The 18873-nt window shown below is 44.4% G+C and overlaps 1 protein-coding gene across 3 annotated transcripts in view; it reads right to left on the reverse strand.

Moving 5' to 3' along the window:
- LOC136881054 (mitochondrial basic amino acids transporter) overlaps positions 1-18873 on the reverse strand; it is a 48578-nt gene that overhangs the window by 22910 nt on the left and 6795 nt on the right. For 2 of the 3 annotated variants that reach the window (XM_067153657.2, XM_067153655.2), the window contains exon 2: positions 5880-6049. The exons of the other annotated variant lie outside the window; for it this stretch is intronic. In XM_067153657.2, coding sequence (XP_067009758.1) covers positions 5880-5913 — 34 coding nt within the window. In that variant the 5' untranslated portion in view covers positions 5914-6049. The remainder of the gene's footprint in view (positions 1-5879; positions 6050-18873) is intronic. 3 annotated transcript variants of the gene reach the window in all.

The raw sequence follows: 18873 nt of genomic DNA on the forward strand, positions 1-18873 counted from the left end.
TTTAATTAGAGTTAATAGAGGATGGTTGCCAGTTGTACCTCCTCTAAAAACAATAATAATCACCACCTAGAAGGTATTACATGTGGAGGCCTAAGGGAGCGTTTAATTTTCGTGTCTTTCGTGGCCCTTATCTTTCTTTGGCCGATTCATTTTTTGTGGGTATCGGATCCCTTCCTTTTTCCCCTCTGATTTTTTTTTTTTTTTTTTTTTTTTTTTTTGCAAGTTGCTTTACGTCGTACCGACACAGACAGGTCTTATGGCGACGGTGGGAGAAGAAAGGGCTAAGAGTGGGAAGGAAGCGGCCGTGGCCTAAATTAGGTACAGCCCCAGCATTTTCCTGGTGTGAAAATGGGAAACCACCTTCAGGGCTGCCGACAGTGGGGTTCGAACCCACTATCTCCCGAATACTGGATACTGGCGGCAATTAAGCGACTGCAGCTATCGAGCTCGGTCTGATTAGTGTTAATAGAGGATGGTTGTTTTTAAAACCACCACCACCATTTGACCAGCATATTGTTGCTCCTTATCTTGGAACACAAGCAAGCACGTATTAACGTTTGGTGTCCAAGCCGTGGTCCCGGAATGTTGGCCGGTGGAGTAGAAAAGGCGATGGTATATAATTTCTAATCATTAGATCGCGTGTCTAAATCAGTTCCAAGTGTTCAGATGGAGTGAGGGCACATCCGTCCGATGGAGACATAAAGCTTTGAGCAGACCCCACAGTAGTAGGCTACGTGCCAACACTGGGTTTCACCCTGTCACAGCCTCATCATCATCTCATATCTTGACGCAAAAGTCGCCCATGAGCGTCAAGTAAACAAGAACAGTCTCGGCACTAAAAGCCATACGATAAATAGACATTTATTACATTAGTCTGCGATGAATGCATCACCCTCTGTCCTGAACACTCCGAGCAGGTACCGACTCTTTGATGCTGACTTATTTATACGGTAGTTTTGTTCAGATCAACAAATTATATGGATGATATCAATATTTTCATTTATTTTCTTGATAGAAAGTTGTGTTGTGTAAAATGCTTACAGTCTGAAAGTTCACATGACAATCTGAGCTTTTTAAATGAACAACAGGGTGAAAGGTTCCATAAAGATTTAAGGGAGGTCGATAATAGACATCAAGGATGCCGGATCATCAAAATCCTTGCTGACTATTGTTGGAATCTCAAGAGAGATAACTCAGAAGCCAGGCTGTACATGGAAGGAAAGGGAGTAAGTAAAAGAATGTTCAAAAGAAAAGAAAAGCGGTGATGACAATAATGTCCGCAAGTCCACATAACTGAGCAAGTTTGACACGTGAAATGGTGACAATACGACAATATAATGATTAGGTTTTATACAGGAAACAGTGACAAGAATTGTATTTTTATTTTTTACGACTTGTTTTACGTCGCACCATCACAGATAGGTCTCATGGCGACAATGGGATAGGAAAGGCCTTGGCATTCGCCTCGTGTGAAAATGGGTAACCACGGAAAACCATCATCAGGGCTGCCGACAGTGGGGTTCGAACCCACTATCTCCCGGATGCAAGCTGATAGCTGCGCGCCCCTGACCGCACGACCAACTCACCAGGTAGTGACGAAATTTACAAGTTCATAACATGGTATAGTTCTGAGAAATGAGTGGGACGTCAGTTATTTGTGAACATTTTCAGGGCATATTTCCAACAGATTGTCTTTTTCTCACTTAGCGCGTGAGCATGGGTCCAAAACAATGCATGTTCAAAATACGTATGTTCAGTGAAACCTCATACACTTGCAAAATACTTTATACCCATTACAAATTTGCCATCATTCCTTATGTGAGAGGAAGAGAAGAATTAGATTTTCAAATTGATCATATCAGCGTAGCGAGTAGAAGAGATCTACGCGGCATGGCGTCAGCGTTGAATCACTTTATTTAGTTTAAACAACACAAATGTAGTGGAAATTTGCAGGTTATTATTATTATTATTATTATTATTATTATTATTATTATTATTATTATTATTATTATTATTATTATTATTATTAACGATTCAAAACAGCTAAATGTAAGGCGTTCCACGATAAATAATAAAATATTTTGCGGACAGTCATAACTCAGCCGTTATCGTTTTCATAGTGGACTGCGTACACGAACTTCGCTGATGATTCAACGTACGGAGTTGCTGGGGCTGGAATAAAGTTGTTCAGTCTCATCCTTGGCTTTGACGATCTGAACATGACTGAGGTACGAGCGATACGAGTAATGACATTCGTTATGTAGGCACTCCCTGTTTTCAATGCTATGATTGTGCTTTCCAGTGTCCTTGGCAGACACAGCACCAGTGACGAAGGCAATGAGAAACTCCTTGTCTCAGCATTACACGGCTTTGTTACGCGTAGACTGTAATAAGAAGAAGGAGAAGAAGAAGAAGAATGTTATTGGCCTTACGTCCCACTAGCTACTTTTACGGTTTTCGGATACGCCGAGGTGCCGGAATTTAGTCCCACAGGAGTTCTTTTACGTGCCAGTAAATATACCAACACGAGGCTGACGTATGTGTGCACCTTCAAATACCACCGAACTGAGCCAGGATCGAACCTGCCAAGTTGCGGTCAGAAGACCAGCCACTCAACCCGGCTAGACTGTCTGTGATAGCTGATGACGAACAGAGACCATTCACAGACTTGCCAGCTGATTCTGGATTGCAAGAATTGAATGATTTGAATGTGGTCAGAGTTTTGCACAGTAATTTTTGCTTTGCAAATATTAACGAGCACACTGCAGAAGAATGCCCCCATTAGAGCTTTTTTTTAATGGAATTCATTGACACAAACAAACTAGAAGTCATTCACCAGATCTAGGCAGGATAGCCATACCCTCCGCAGATATTTTCTCAGAAGTTGAACTCAACATCTCAGCTCAAGGAACGAAGATCGGCAGCAAATTTCGCCCGATCCTGGAGAAAGAAGCCCTCATGGAAATCTGTACTGACCAGATGCTGAGATGCCTTGCCTGAGAGGGGGAAGATACCCTCATCAAAATTTAACTCCGGTGCTCAGAAACCAACAGTAGAGGCTACACAGACAGTGGATGTTCTTGTATTTGTACGTAATGCTGCCACTCATCCAGTCCCCGTATGCCTGCGTGTGTGAAGTGGAGAGCGACCATATTTATACGAGTGTATGTAGATCTTTAAGGAAGGTGAACATCCACAAAAAATACACCTACTAAATCACTAGCTGGAAGTTAGTATTAACGAATCTGTAATGTTTAAACTCCTCCACAGTTTCATCCGGGATCGAGCCCACTGCCCTGGGAACAAGTAACCACTTGTGCCACACCTGTCGACACACGCTTAAAACAGCCAACACCCCCTCCTCCTAATTTCTGCAATCGTGTCCTGGATCTATTTAAACAGTTGTTCATTTCACGTTGACGGAACCCCCTGTGGGCGGGGGGCGGTAGAATAACACCCACGGTATCCCTTGCCTGTCGTAAGAGGCGACTAAAAGGGGCCGCAGGGGCTCTGAACTTGGGAGCGTGGGTTGGCGACCACGGGGCCTTTCGCTGTTACTGGCATTGCTTCCGCTTACTTGTGCCAGGCTCCTCACTTTCATCTGTCCTATCCGAGTCCGACTCGTTGGCTGAACGGTCAGCGTACTGGCCTTCGGTGTAGAGGGTCCCGGGTTCGATTCCAGGCCGGGTCGGGGATTTTAACCGTAATTGGTTAATTCCAATGACACGGGGGCTGGGTGTGTGTGTTGTCTTCATCCTCATTTCATCCTCATCACGACGCGCAGGTCGCCTACGGGTGTCAAATAGAAAGACCTGCACCTGGCGAACTGAGGATATCCCGGCACTAAAAGCCATACGACATTTCATTTCATTGTCCTATCCGACCTCCCTTGATCAACTCTTGTTCTTTTCCGACCCCGACGGCATTACGTATGGAGGCCTAGGGAGTCTTTCATTTTCATGCCCTTCGTGGCCTTTGTCTTCCTTTGGCCGATACCTTCATTTTTCGAAGTGTCGGACCCCTCCATTTTTCTCTCTGGTTAGTGCTATATAGAGGATGGTTGCATAGTTTTACTTCCTCTTAAAACAATAATCACCACCACCACCATTACTCACGTTAAAGGACGTTGTTCTGTCAGCTGGTAGCCAAGATGACGACAAAGGAGCACTGGTTCAAGAGATGATATTACGTAAGACACCAAAGCCTAACACAGTCCACGTTGCAGCCCAGCACAGACCCTAGCTGAGTCTCATATCGCTACTCGACTTCCTTTAATTTACTTTTTATCTTAACTTTATTTTTTCACTTTCCTTTAAGTCGCACCGACACAGGCAGGATAGGTTTAGGAGTGGCAAGGAACCAGCCGTGGCGTTAATTAAGGTACAGCTCCAGCGTTTGTCTGGTGGAAAATGGCAAACGACGGAGAACCATCTTCAGGGCTCCCGACAATGGGACTTGAACCACTATCTCCCGAATACAAGCTGATGGCTGCATGACTCAAACCACTCATCGAATATAACATCAGCCCAAGCAGGGAAATTACTCCTAGAAAACTGTTAGAGTTGCATACAAACTGATTTCTAACCGCACTTGATAAGCTCCATCTCACTTGTAATGGTCGCAGGCACTCACTTTCATCTGACTTCACATTTTCTTTACCTGCAAGGCCCCCTTAAGAGACAACTTGATAGTAAATAGTAGATTTTTTAATCAAAGTACAGCAATAAACTTGCCAAATTTGAGCTCGATCGTTTAAGTAATTGCGTGAAAGAAAGATAAACAGACTAACATCCAGATTTGTACAGGATGTTCCGGGCGGATCATCATCAGTAGTGTTCTGCCCTAGGGCACGTCTCCATGCAATCCTGACTCCTGCTACCCTCTTCCTTTTCTCATAATTGGATTCTATTCTTATGCTATCAATCATCTGGAATCTTCTGCTTCCTCTTCTTCCTTCCCTAGCATCCATCAGTAAACAATCACCTCTTCTCTCTCTTCCCTCACTCTTCTCGGCACCTCGTCAGCTGCTCTATCTCCTCCATCCTCCACCAAATGTCCTCTTTCCTCCACGTCCATGTCTCAGCTCCCACAAAGAAGCCTCCTCTTCTTATTAAGTGCCTCCTTGGCAATTGCGATACGAGTTTTTACCTCCTGTTTGCATCTCACAATTATCTTCCGTTATTGTGCTTCCCAAATGTTTGAAAGCACTTACTTGCTCTATATCTTTATCTCCTAACTTTACAGAGCATTTCATTGAAAGTGTCATTATCCAGTTCCTAAAATCGAATGGTTAGTTCTTTAATAATATTTGTACGATTAATTTTTGCTTCTCTGTAATAACTACTTTTTAGCCCAATATTTCCTCTTTCGTATCGACTGACAATCCTACTTTTTAAACTTAGAAAATGAAGGAGCCATGTTGACCTGTGTTTTCCTAGCCTAGTGCTAGATAGGGTCAACTAGAGAGCAGCACCCGATTTAATGTCCCAACTACCCAGAAGATTCTGTCGTGTGTAGGGGATTTTACTTGGAACACGCCATGTCGCAGGGATGCTGAGTTCTAGTACAAGTCCTCAAAGCGTCCATCATGCGCCTGAACACGCCCCCTCATTGGTTGCCGGACACGTTCCAACACTGCAGGCAACCTTGTTCAACACGATGGCGAAGTACTACATAACGGCATCCCTCACTCCAAGGAGTCAATGAGACTATGGACCAGAACAAGGATATATTTTTCTAGTGGCCAACTCTATTTTGTGCAGTCACAATTGTAACATGCGTACGCGCTAAGTATCAATTTTCATTTTCCCAAAATGTTAAATTTCGGTCTATGACTGTGCACTTTGTTCAGTAGATTGCAATAAAATTAGCCAACGTACCTCCAACACATCCTGCAAAGAAGTCGAGTGCCATGTCGTGAAGGGTGCGGATTGCTGCGGGGTCTCACCACGGTGTCTCTTCCGAGTAACGGACTACGGTTGATACTTTGGGCAAGGTGGCGCGGCACGCACTCCACACAGGAGCGACACGTAACAGTTGTTCTCCAAAGCTGGAAGAAAAATGCAACGATCAACTTCACCTTCCTTTTTCAATGAATCCATTTTAATTTACACGACATCTGTTATGCAGTAGTACAGTTAAACTATTCTGATGGACATAAAGAGAAACGTACTTAGAATAAGATAGCGGATGGTTATCAAAATAACGGAATCACCTTAAAGAACTGTCATTGGGCCATCTTTAGCTGTCGTATTCCTCCAAAAGTGGATGTCGTGATTGATTCAGAGGAATCTGGTACTGGTACTATTCGTCATGCAGTGCAGCTTCTAGTTCCGTTAGCGTTGACTGAGAGGACATCTGTACCAGATTACCTGTTCCCACAGACGTTCGATAATGTTCAAGTCGGCTCATTTGGCGGTGCAAGGGAGGTGTTCGACAAAACACTCTTCAACAGACCTAGTAGTGGGACCTGTTAGGGAACAACATCTGTACAACAGGATGCACTTGGTCACCTGAAGGCCACAAATTCCTTGACCGTAATTCGTCCTTTAAGAGGACCAACGGAATATCATCAAATTTAGCCCGCACCATCGGCAGTACGACGCATAAGCTTCTAGGGCGTTTGCCGTACATGAACCTAACCTGTTGTTGGAAATGATCATATTATTCCCTTCTAAATCATCGCTGGTCAATGTGTCACCATAGGTCCTTGGTGGTGAGGTTTGGTGATTGACACTTATCCGAAGACGTTCAGTTTGTGCAGTTCGCTGTGGACTGTGATTGCAGAACCACATTGTTCGAGATGCTCACTGAGTTCTGATGTCACATTAGCTCTACTGATCCTTGTGACGATCCTCTTATTCGTCGATCCCCATCACTGACTATTGGTTGTCGTGCACCATTTTTCTTCCCTGATGATGTTTTAACACTAGTTGTGTATGCCATCGGCTCTTTGGATGATGTTGGTCTCGATGCGCCCAACACTTTGGCAGTCTTTCATAAACTTGTTCCAACTAACTGCTCTCCAACAGTCTACCCTCGTTGGTCTCCACTTACATTTGGGTGACTGCACGCACGAATGCATACTACACTACACTGTCTAGCGTTCAGCAGACAGAAGAAAACGCATTGTTTTGAGACAATTGAACACGAAGGAGAGTCAGATAAGATCTATATCAGTTCTTCGAATCCACAGCAGCTGGTTTTCTTCGGACTTAAATACCGCCTTTCGTTATAACAGAGTGGCCTAGGGTTGCCAGATTTTTTAAATGCCAGTAAGAGTTCACATTACAACTCCGATCACTATCGCTATCAATACAGGGATAGTTAGCTCCCACATCATGTAATTCAATGTTATGGGAAAAAATTTCTTCATAAAAGCTATCGAAATAAAAAGCTGCAGAAATTTCAGTCAATTTCAAAGAATGAATCATTCTTTCAAAACCAGAAAATGTAACATCTTTCAAATGCAAAACCTCTAGTATCTTAAAAAATTATTATCACTGAAGTCATAAACTTTTCCAGATAATTTATTGCAGCATTTGATGATGATGATGATGATGATGATGATGACGATGATGATGCTTGTTGTTTTAAGGGGCCCAACATCGAAGGTCATCGGCCCCTAAACAGCATTTGAACAGCACTTTAGTGTAGATTTCACTTTAAATGTGAAGGTTTGGAAGGAGTTGATCTAGTAATGACTTAACTTCCCCGCCGGAATAATCTTCCCTACAAATTAACTTGGACCTCAATTGTGACATTGTCTTATAAGTGTCAACAATAGTATTTTACTTTTTAAGCAGGGTTTCATTAATCGTTAATTGTTGAGTTGACATAAACTAGATGCCTGTGTGTCTCTCTGCCGGGTTCGATTTCCGGCTCTGTCACGAATTTTGAAAAGTGGTTCGAGGGCTGGAACGGGGTCCACTCAGTCTCCTGAGGTCAACTGAGTAGAGGCGGCTTCGATTCCCACATCAGCCATCCTGGAAGTGTTTTTCCGTGATTTTCCACTTCTCCTCCAGGCAAATACCGGGATGGTACCTAACTTAAGGCCACGGCCGCTTCCTTCCCTTTTCCTTGTCTATCCCTTCCAATCTTCCATCCCCCCACAAGGCCCCTGTTCAGCACAGCAGGTGAGGCCACCTGGGCGATGTACTGGTCGTTCTCCCCGGTTGTATCCCCCGACCCAGAGTCTGAAGCTGCAGGACACTGCCCTTGAGGCGGTAGAGGTGGGATCCCTATCTGAGTCCGAGGGAAAAACCGACTCTGGAGGGTAAAGAAGAAGAAGGAGAAGATACCAAGGAGAATATAATAGAAAGTGTGTACATTAACAAGTAGTTCTAATGACTGCTTAACAACTTCGAAGTCCTCTGAAAAATGTCACTGCTAGGTGTGAATGCTTAAAAACAGTTAAAGAACATGCCACATACTTAGGTCTGGAAGTCAGTGGACGAATATTCTTAAGTGGGTAAATAGGTCCTGTCCGGCCCCGTGGTGTAGGGGGCAACGCGTCCGCCTGTCACCCGGCGGCCCCGGGTTCGATTCCCGGCCGGGTCAAGGGTTTTTAATTGTGAATGATTTACATCCCTGGCCTGGGGACTGGGTGTTTGTGTCGTCCCTAAAGTTCCTCTCCTCACATTCAACACTTTACACTTCCGCAAGTACAGTTACACGCAGGCTCATAACATATGGTGCAAGTAGTGGCAAAAGGAGGTCGACGCACGAAAAATAGGTCCTCCACGACTGAATTCAGGCTAGAATTTGATAAGCATAAAGATGCTGCAGTAAAAACTGCCTATTTAGAATTGGTCCCGTTTGCTCTTTCGGCCCAAACTTTGCTTCATTGAAATGTAGAAGTCGAGCGTGCATTCATCGCACAAGACGAAACAAGAGTGTCAGCTTTTGGCTAAGCCGTATGGAAAAGTGCTTTCATATGAAGTCCCGTTGGAAGTTCTTCTATTTCTTGAAAGAAGTGAAGCTTACAAAATAAACGGCTACACAAAGTGCTTCAGAGGAGGGATCACTGTACCGTTACGTTTATGATTTTTTCTCCTTCTCCCTCAACTGTTAAACTTAAAAGTTTTGTGTATGCGTGAACTTACACTGTCTTACACTTACGCTATGCATATAGCGACTATTTGTGAGTATCTTCATATATTTAGCCATTTCTGGCCATTTTGGCAAACAGTTTTAGCTACTGCTCATTTTCAGGTGTTGGAAACACTGCTTGGGATAAGTGGAAGTTCCTCTAAATTGGAGTGAGTTCAGTTGGATAATAAAATACAATTTGTCTTGGCATGTTTGTGCCGGTTCATAGTTAAAGAGAACATATTCTGCACATACTGTATATTCATGAAAACCGTTAGCATTTTCCTCCCTGTAAAAATTGGTCAGCCTAGAGATAAATGGTTAACCGAATATACACAGTTTTCATCTGAAAGTCTCTAGTGATTGCACACGTAACGAGGATACGTTCAATCCTATGTTTGACGGTGCCGGGTTTTACGGCTTTAGAAACATGAGAGTGTGGCACGAGTCGGATACAGCAAAAGGTGTTAATATGAACAAAGGTGGTCGTTCACCTCATCGTGATAGTACAGCGGTAATTACAGAGCCTTTGTGAAAGAGCTATCAGATGGCTCTGGTTGTCAGATGTTCACCACAAACTAAATCGTTAACCTCGGCTCCAAATAGCCCCGTGTGCAAGCTAAATGACTATAAGCTCCTCGCACGCCTGCCCCCACCTAATTATTATGTTATCTTCCTTGCTCTACCGCCACTGTTCCCAATTTATGCTCCCCCCCCCCCCCCCCCATTAAAACCAACGAGTACAGAATAAGATACAGTTATTCTCCTTTGCCGTATACCAAGCAACAATCGCCTTTAATCACTCACTGCACCAATACCGTTGCAAAAACATGTACCGTATGCGACAGGCATTTAGACAATGCATCAAACTGTCATACGGTTATGTAAAAAGTACGCGCCAATTATGAGCTTTCAGTAGGGTATGAAATGAACGCTAAAAACGATGGCATACTGATAGAAAACATGTGTGAAGCGGAAGTAGTAGTTCATCTAGTAGGCTTTCTCAAAACCTACTCACTAGACCGTCGTGGCGTCATAGCTAGGCGATCTAGCAGGCCAGGTGACAGGTCCTCCCCTTCCAAACCATCGACCGGGATGTGCAACATCCAGCTAGTAGCGAATATTTGCTGACTGTGAGGGGGAGCTCCGTCGTGTTGATACCACATGATTACATGCTCACCCAGGGGCACATCCTCTAGCAGCAATGGTAGTTGGTCTTGAAGAAACTGTAGGCACCGGGCTCCTATCATATGATCCTCAAAGAAATATGGTCCAATTAGGTAACCACCCAGTATACCACACCAGACATTTACTCACCATCGTACCTGAAATGCTGCCTGCATTACTCCAGTAGTGCACATTATGACGATTCACAGAGCCATTATTATGAAGTCGTGCCTCGTCCCAAAATAAAATGTGAGATACAAACGCTCGATCATTTGCCATATGCGTCAGTATCAACACGAGTTTCGAAATATCGTCCGAGGAGTTCTTGATGTAGTTGCAGGTGAAACGGACGAAAAAGCTGGAATGCAATATCCTTATAACAGACGACTGGTTGATGTTGGCCTGTTGTGCTACTGCCCGGGCACTCGTGTGAGGATTCTCCCGGAAAGTGTCCAAAACCATCTCAGCAATTTCACCGGACGTAACTGGTGTCTCTCTAACAGGACCTGTTCGAGAAAGTGACGAAGTTACACGCAAACATCACTCCACCCTCCAAAACGTATTTGGGTTTGGTTGTTGTATGTGTGGATTTTTTTCCTGGTGCAGGCCCCGTGCTTCCTGTGCGTTCTGTCTTGCTTCACCGTAGATAAAAATGATATTTGCTTTACGTCCCACTAACTATTTTTACGGTTTTCGGAGCTTCACCGTAGATGAGGAACATGGCAACATACTCATCTGTTGAATACATAGCGAAGAAATGACCAGGACTGCTAAACTACACAAAGTGTCAGGCCACTACACATTCAACATGCGTGCTATTGGTCGAATGTGGCACGAATGGCCTATTATTTGATTCTCAAATTTAAAATATGAATAAAAATATTTATCGCTCGTTGGACTCGAACCCACCTACCAACGCAACATGCATGAACACGTCTGTGGTTAGTCCACTGCACCACGTTAACTGTTGTGTGCAAGTTATCAGAAAGCGTACTTGGCGTAAAACTACGTCCCGCTTCACGAACTCGCACACAGTATGCCATCGCTTTTAGCGATAGTTTCATAACCAATCGAAAGCTTGTAATTGACACTTACATTTGACATAACCGTATGACAGTTTGATGTATTGTGCAAATACCTGTCGCATAGATGTTTTTGCAAAAGTCGTGCAGTGATGACGCAGAAAGTGCTTTAAAGGCGACTGTAGCTTGGTGAACGGCAAAGGAAAATCGACCATCACCCCCACTGACGTTCGTTGGGATGCCTAAAAGCAGAAACGTCAGGCGTGGCTGACTCATCCGGTATATAATTAATCAATGTACCACGTTGGAAGTAAATGTGAGATTTTTACATGAATATGTCTTATGGCTGGGGGTCATCTGAAATTAGCGATACAAAATGTGTGCAGGCTGTGATGTGAAGTTTTGATGGATGGTCATGAGTGAGAAACATATAGAAGGCTCTTTTATGAAAGAATCCTCACCTCGTCATACCTCTAGCAAACGGGTTTCCCCATCTTTTTGATGCACTGAATCCTACCTCTGTCTTTCGAATTTGAATTTCATTTATTGAAATACATATTTATGGCCATTGGATTTTTCCAAAGGGAAGTTTTACACTGTCTTTTTGAGTTTATTGAGACGTTAAAATGAGTTTCGGCAAAAGTAAGGGATGCACATCATCATCATCTGTTTACCCCCCAGGTTCGGTTTTTCCCTCGGACTCAGCGAGGGATCCCACCTCTACCGCCTCAAGGGCAGTGTCCTGGAGCTTCAGACATCGGATCGGGGGGATATAACTGGGGTGAATGACCAGTACCTCGCCCAGGCGGCCTCACCTGCTATACTGAACAGGTGTCTTGGTTGGGAATGGGAAGATTGGAAGGGATAGACAAGAAAGAGGGAAGGAAGCGGCCGTGGCCTTAAGTAAGGTACCATCCCGGCATTTGCCTGGAAGAGAAGTGAGGAAACCACGGAAAACCACTTCCAGGATGGCTGAGGTGGGAATTGAACCCACCTCTACTCAGTTGACCTACCGAGGCTGAATGGACCCCGTTCCAGCCCTCGTGCCACTTTTCAAATTTCGTGGCAGAGCTGGGAATCGAACCCGGACCTCCGGGGGTGGCAGCTAATCACGCTAACCACTACACCACAGAGGCGGACACAATAATAATAATTATTATTATTATTATTATTATTATTATTATTATTATTATTATTATTATTATTATTATTATTATTATTATTATTATTATTATTATTATTATTCAGTCGATTGGATTACTCTTCTTCTTCTTTATCTGTTTACCCTCCAGGGTCGTTTTTTCCGTCGGACTCGGCGAGGGATCCCACTTCTATCGCCTCAAGGACAGTGTCTTGGAGCTTCAGACTCTGGGTCGGGAGATGAAACTGGGGAGGATGACCAGTACCTCGCCCAGGCGGCCTCAGATTGGATTACTCAATATAATTAAACAAATGTGCTAATATTACCAAAATCTATACAGCGTGATTCAGCCGCCCCTTCCAATATAGTTTTATGCAACTCACAATATTAATTCCCTCCTGAAAACATCTGTCCCGCCGGTATGCTCAGACAACACAACCGGATATCTTGGTGTTTACCGACTCACCATGATAGGACGCCGTAATGTTATACTCGTACTAAACACTGGAAGACATGCGTGTGCCTTCTAAATCATATGAACCTGACACGCTGGCGAAACACTAAATTGATATTGTGACCGCAGTAAATCTAATAGGCCTACCTGCTATAAGCTGCCCAGTGCGCCGTACGCAACCGTAGTGTAGCTAGTAAAGACGTGGCGGAGCGGGTTTGCATGTCACGTGGGAGGCTCGAGTCCGGGGCGAAGGTGACAAATTTTTCAAATATTTGTTTAATACGTACCGCACGCAATGTAAGTTCAATACACGCTTTCATGCAAATTGTGTGTGAATGAATGTGTTTGTGGCCCTAAGAAGGGCCGATTAGTTAGCAGGCCGGATACATACAGACCGTAAATAATAGGAACACAACTGCCCTGACAATGTTTTATCGCAGCAAATGCTCGATGTGATGACCGTTTTGGTTTATGCACATTCGAGCCCGGTGTCCAATAGATCGTCTTGCGGCTGAAGCGTCTTTCAACACGGCGGTATGTCGTAGCAGCCGGGTATCGCCTGTCGGGATACCGTTCCTAGTTCAGACGTGGTGCCTCGCACGTGTATTGTCTTGCTTCCCTATAAATCAGGAGCATGTCAACGTATTCCTCTGTGGAAAACATGCTGAATGACAGCAGAGATTGCAGTACATTCAGGACCTAACCAACGGAGTATGTGCAGGTCACAAGATGAATAACAGCGTTATTCTACTGTTTGAATGTGGCAAACGTGGCCCTGTGTTTACGTATTCAAATATCATGCGGATGCAAAAATATTCGAACGATGCAGGATTCCGTCGATTGCTAGACAAACGCCTAACCACATCCCCTACGCTACACTGTTGGAAACACGCTGATAGTACGACGAGAGCAGATTACATACGCAATCCTGTTCGGTGTTTAACCCATTAATTACTGCACTGTTACCTAGTTTTATGCATTGATTCCCCTCTTCGTTACACCCGGTCACGAGGCACGACACATTAACATATTTACATGGTAAAAGGACGTTGCTACATGATTTCAAGGCGTCATGTTTTGCGAACGGATGATATAACATTCAGAATCGTGTGTAAAATGTGCTCAGTGAACATTAGTACGGTATCATACAGTACTTTGCACGGAAATAGAACCTCTATAACCATGTGTACGTTAGTTGGACTGCAGCAAACGATATTGGAAGGGGCTGCTGAATCGAACTGTATATTTTACAGAAAACAGCTTTGGCAAATCCTCCCATCCGTTCTACTGGACCTATTTGCTTCATTTTTGTTTTAATCTCTCCGGAATTACCTGTCGATCAATCATGAGATATTGATAGGTCTCTAACTCCGCCAACTTTGAGTACCGGTAATCATAACATAAAATCATAAAATGACATCTCCAATAATTGCAGCCGTAGGCTCACCCTAACTCGCAGGTTGCTAAGCGACTTACACTTTCATTAATATTCTGATATGTTATGTGATTTTCATTTTTAGTAATGCCATTGCATGCAGCCATGTTTGATTACTACCTGTCAAGCCAGAGAGTACACACTTCCTCTGGTCACGGAAGAATACTATACCCTGCTAGATACTCTTTGATTCTCTAACCTTTACCAACTTCCAAATATATTCACCAGATGACAGAGAGTTCCTAATAACTTACATGCTGCTAAAAGAAAAAGTCTACGTACAAACAGACCCCATCATGACATACGCCTCAGACATTATCTGATAACACCTATCGAGGGATAACCTAGCTACACTAGAAAGAGTGAAGGACATGCATCTTAAAAAAGTTCTTTGCTTGGCATAAAAAGAACGCTCCTTCGAGGCTAACGTATGAGCTCACAAGACAACCGCTCTATATAGAAGTGCTATTAAAAATAAATATATTTTTAGCAAACAGACGGCATGATGACATCAGAATGGATGAATTCTGATTTACGAATTGCGGCATACCATAACGCGCTTGTTCTTCTTCTTCTTCACCTTTATCAGTTTACCCTCCAGAGTCGGTTTTTCCCTCGGACTCAGCGAGGGATCCCACCTCTACCGCCTCAAGGGCAGTGTCCTGGAGCTTCAGTCTCTGGGTCGGGGATACAACTGGGGAGGATGACCAGTACCTCGCCCAGGCGGCCTCACCTGCTATGCTCAACAGGGGCCTCGCGGGAGGATGGGAAGATTGGAAGGGACAGACAAGGAAGAGGGAAGGAAGCGGCCGTGGCCTTAAGTTAGGTACCATCCCGGCATTTGCCTGGAGGAGAAGTGGGAAACCACGGAAAACCACTTCCAGGATGGCTGAGGTGGGAATCGAACACACCTCTACTCAGTTGACCTCCCGAGGCTGAGTGGACCCCGTTCCAGCCCTCGTACCACTTTTCAAATTTCATGGCAGAGCTGGGAATCGAACCCGGGGCTCCGGGGGTGGCATCTAATCGCACTAATCACTACACCACAGAGGCGGACATGGCCTTTATCAATGTATTATATGTATACGAATAATCTGTTGCTAATATCACGGACCATTTACTATTTTATTTTTTTATCTAATTGAGGTGCTTGTGAAAGTGTCCCATATTTTTTAGTTCTATCGTCTACCTCCGACTGCTGCTATGTCTTAGTGAATGCAGTATCTTTGCTGCATCTGTCACCAGAGCGAAATGTAGCTTCTACCGAAGTCTCGACTGCATGTTAGCATACTGCCGTATGGTCCAAGGAGCCCATAATTCGATCGCCTGTCGGGTTGGAGAATTTAACTTTATTTGGTTAATTCCTATGGCTCGGGGATGGGTGTTTGTGCCGTCTTCAGGTAGGATCCCATCCTCACAGACGTGCGGGTCAACTCGAAAGACCTGCACCAGGCCTCTCCGGAGGGTGCTGAGGTATGGTACACGGCTGTGAAAGTGTAGGGTCAGTCAGAAGCTCACACTTCATCATACCTAATATGCCTCACTGTTGTATTTCGATCGGATTTTGCTATTTCTTAACCTACATAACCTGCTATGTGAGGATCGACAAAGCATGTGGACTGATGATTGTATCTGCAGTACTTTTAAACTAAATACCATTTGAAATAACGATAATAATATTCGGAAACAGTGGTCTGGAGTGTCAAATATTCATGATTACGATTAAGGTGATTTTTTGTTGCGTGGAATACGTAATGATGAAAGTAAAACCAAAGAAATGACTAGTCCTCGTAGAGATTACCTGTCGATGTGGCAACGAAACTTCCTCATCGAGACTGTCTTCTGTGATTGTAGTGGGCTGGTCCCTGTTTCGATTCTAGGCCAAGTCAGGGATTTTCACCTGCATTTCAGTACTGGTCCGAGAACAATTGAGAACAATGATTGAGGAGTTATCTGACGGTGACTTAGCGGTTCCGGTCATGAAAGCGAATTATAAGAGCCGAGGGTAAATGTTACGCTGACCACGCGACACCTCGTAATCTGCAGGCCTTTGGGCTGATCAGTGATTGCTTGGTAAGCCAAGGCCCAGCACGACTGTAGTGGCATGAGAAGATAATCGCTCCCCGACCTGTGATGTTGAAGAGCAAGGCCGCTTCTTCCAGCCGGTGAGCCACGCGACATGGCAACCAGTGTCGAGTTGACTCTTCACTGGCGCAGCAGCTCGCGTTGTGAAATAAACGCAAGTCATATGTTGACCACTAACAGTTCCACTGAACCGCCCATATCTTAGTCCGGACTGAGTGAGTAATAACTGGTTTCGGAGTTTGTTGCAGCATACCCAAGCATTTAGAAATGACCTTAGATAGCCCGTTGACGTACGAACAACACAGCACTGTCCGCCCCATATAAGTCTTCGCACCTATGAAGTCGACGCGATCACTGTGTCAATCAATCAGTCATCAATGATCTGCATTTACCGGGCCAGTTGGCCGTGCGCGTACAGGCGCACGGCTGTGAGCTTGCATCCGGGAGATCGTGGGTTCGAATCCCACTGTCGGCAGCCCTGAAGATGGTTTTCCGTGGTTTCCCCATTTTCACACCAGGGCAATGCTGGGGCTGTACCTTAATTAAGGCCACGGCCTCTTCCTTCCAACTCCTAGGCCTTTCCTATCCCATCGTCGCCATAAGACTTATCTGTGCCGGTGCGACGTAAAGCCCGTAAAAATGATGCCTCTGACCGCGGTGCTTGTCAGAATCTGGATCACCCGAACCATTCTCCAGTTTGCCCCGTAGAAACGCAACGTGAATATGTTGACGCAGTCAGCGATAAGGCTGCTTTATACTGGAACCACGCGAACATTCGAGAATAATAGAATACAATCATCATCATCGATAATTTTTATCTCTGTAGAAACGTTTTCGAGAATACTGTAAATGGGCTGAGAAGTTGTATCCAGAAACTGACAAATCCTGAAGCATGTGATGTAGATGAATAGAGAACGTACCTACTCAGTCGACAAGTGACCCTCATGTAGCTCCAGATGTGCTCCTAACTAGAAAGCTACCGTACAAAACCGTTGTTAGGATTCACAAATAATAAATGTTTTAAGCACGAAAGGTTGCTGAGTAATGTGACGTACAGTGGCTGGGGGTGCGTTAGCGACCACGGCTCCTATAGCTGAGTCTGCCATATACATGTGCTACCTATCCGATCTCCCGTGATGAACTCTTGTTCTCTTGCTCGTGATACCAAGGGAGTGATCCTTGTGTTATGACCACCACCACAAGTGAACTCTGTTTCACCCTTCCTGCGGGCGGGCCGGGAAGCAACCCTGGAGCTCCGGCTAAGAACAGACGCCCTGCCACGGCACCAGACAGATGTCGGCTGAGGCAGCAAACGCTTCAAGATTTTCTAGCGGGTTAATATTAACGGCTTTTCGTTAGCTTCGATTGTTTCCGACTGCCAACTTGTCCGGACGAAGATTATATCGATCATTTGGGATAATTCCGGCTTATTTTTCCTGGACGACAAGCTACGTATGTCGACCATTCTGGTTGTGAAGTGGACTTCTCCACGTCTTTTCCGTTCCTCTTCTATAACATTTCATGTAGCATTTGTTGACACAAGTGGAGCTGCTATCAAAACGTACAACAAGAAAATAAACGAATTTTTGATGTCTTCTAAAATCAGTATAGATGGTGTTTCCTTTTAGTGCCAGGTTATTTTACGTCGCATTGACACAGATAGATCTTATGGCGACGATGGGACAGGAAAGGACTAGGAGTTGTAAAGAACCGGCTGTGGCCTTAATTAAGGTAGGGCCCCAGCATTTGCCTCGAGTGAAAATGGGAAACCACGGGAAACCATCTTCAGGGCTGCCGACAGTGGGATTCGAACCCAGTAACTCCCGGATGCAAGCTCACAGCCGCACGCCCCTAACCCCGGTGCTGTTATTTGTTAATATTGTCTAATGTACAGAGAAATCCTAATATGAATTTTAAATATTAACATAAACACTGAATAATTAAATAAAACACATATAGGCCTAGTTACTTGATATTTCCGTTAACAAAATTCTTCCAGTGTAGGGGGCTCTTTAATTAAGTTTGGCAGGGGGCCCAAATATTACAAATCTGGCACTGGAAGCGCACATCCTCTTTAGATATAATTCTCTCCTCTTTCTGTACGACTTCTTGCGCCATTCACTTTAACCCTGATAAGAACATTAGAATGACCCCAGAGAATACAAGCGGACCTGTAACGTCATTGGCTGATCACTGTCTTCCGCATCAGCGCATCCGGGGTTCAGTATGACGGCGGGTACCAGTGTTTTGAACATAGTGCTTCATGTGCTATGCTGGTACGCACTTTCCACATCTCTTAATTGTTGTCTGTAATTGCTTACAATTATTTTCCTTAGAAACACATATTTATGTGCATTAGAAGGGTTAGCTGTATAGAAAGAGACACAATAGTGAGCCTCAATCGAACTCTTAGACGTATTTCAAACATAGCCCAGTAACACTCTGCGATGTTGAGCGGTCTCTTTTCCCGTTACGAGTC

This window comes from Anabrus simplex, chromosome 9 (assembly GCF_040414725.1).
Source record: "Anabrus simplex isolate iqAnaSimp1 chromosome 9, ASM4041472v1, whole genome shotgun sequence".
NCBI classification, from domain to species: domain Eukaryota; kingdom Metazoa; phylum Arthropoda; class Insecta; order Orthoptera; family Tettigoniidae; genus Anabrus; species Anabrus simplex.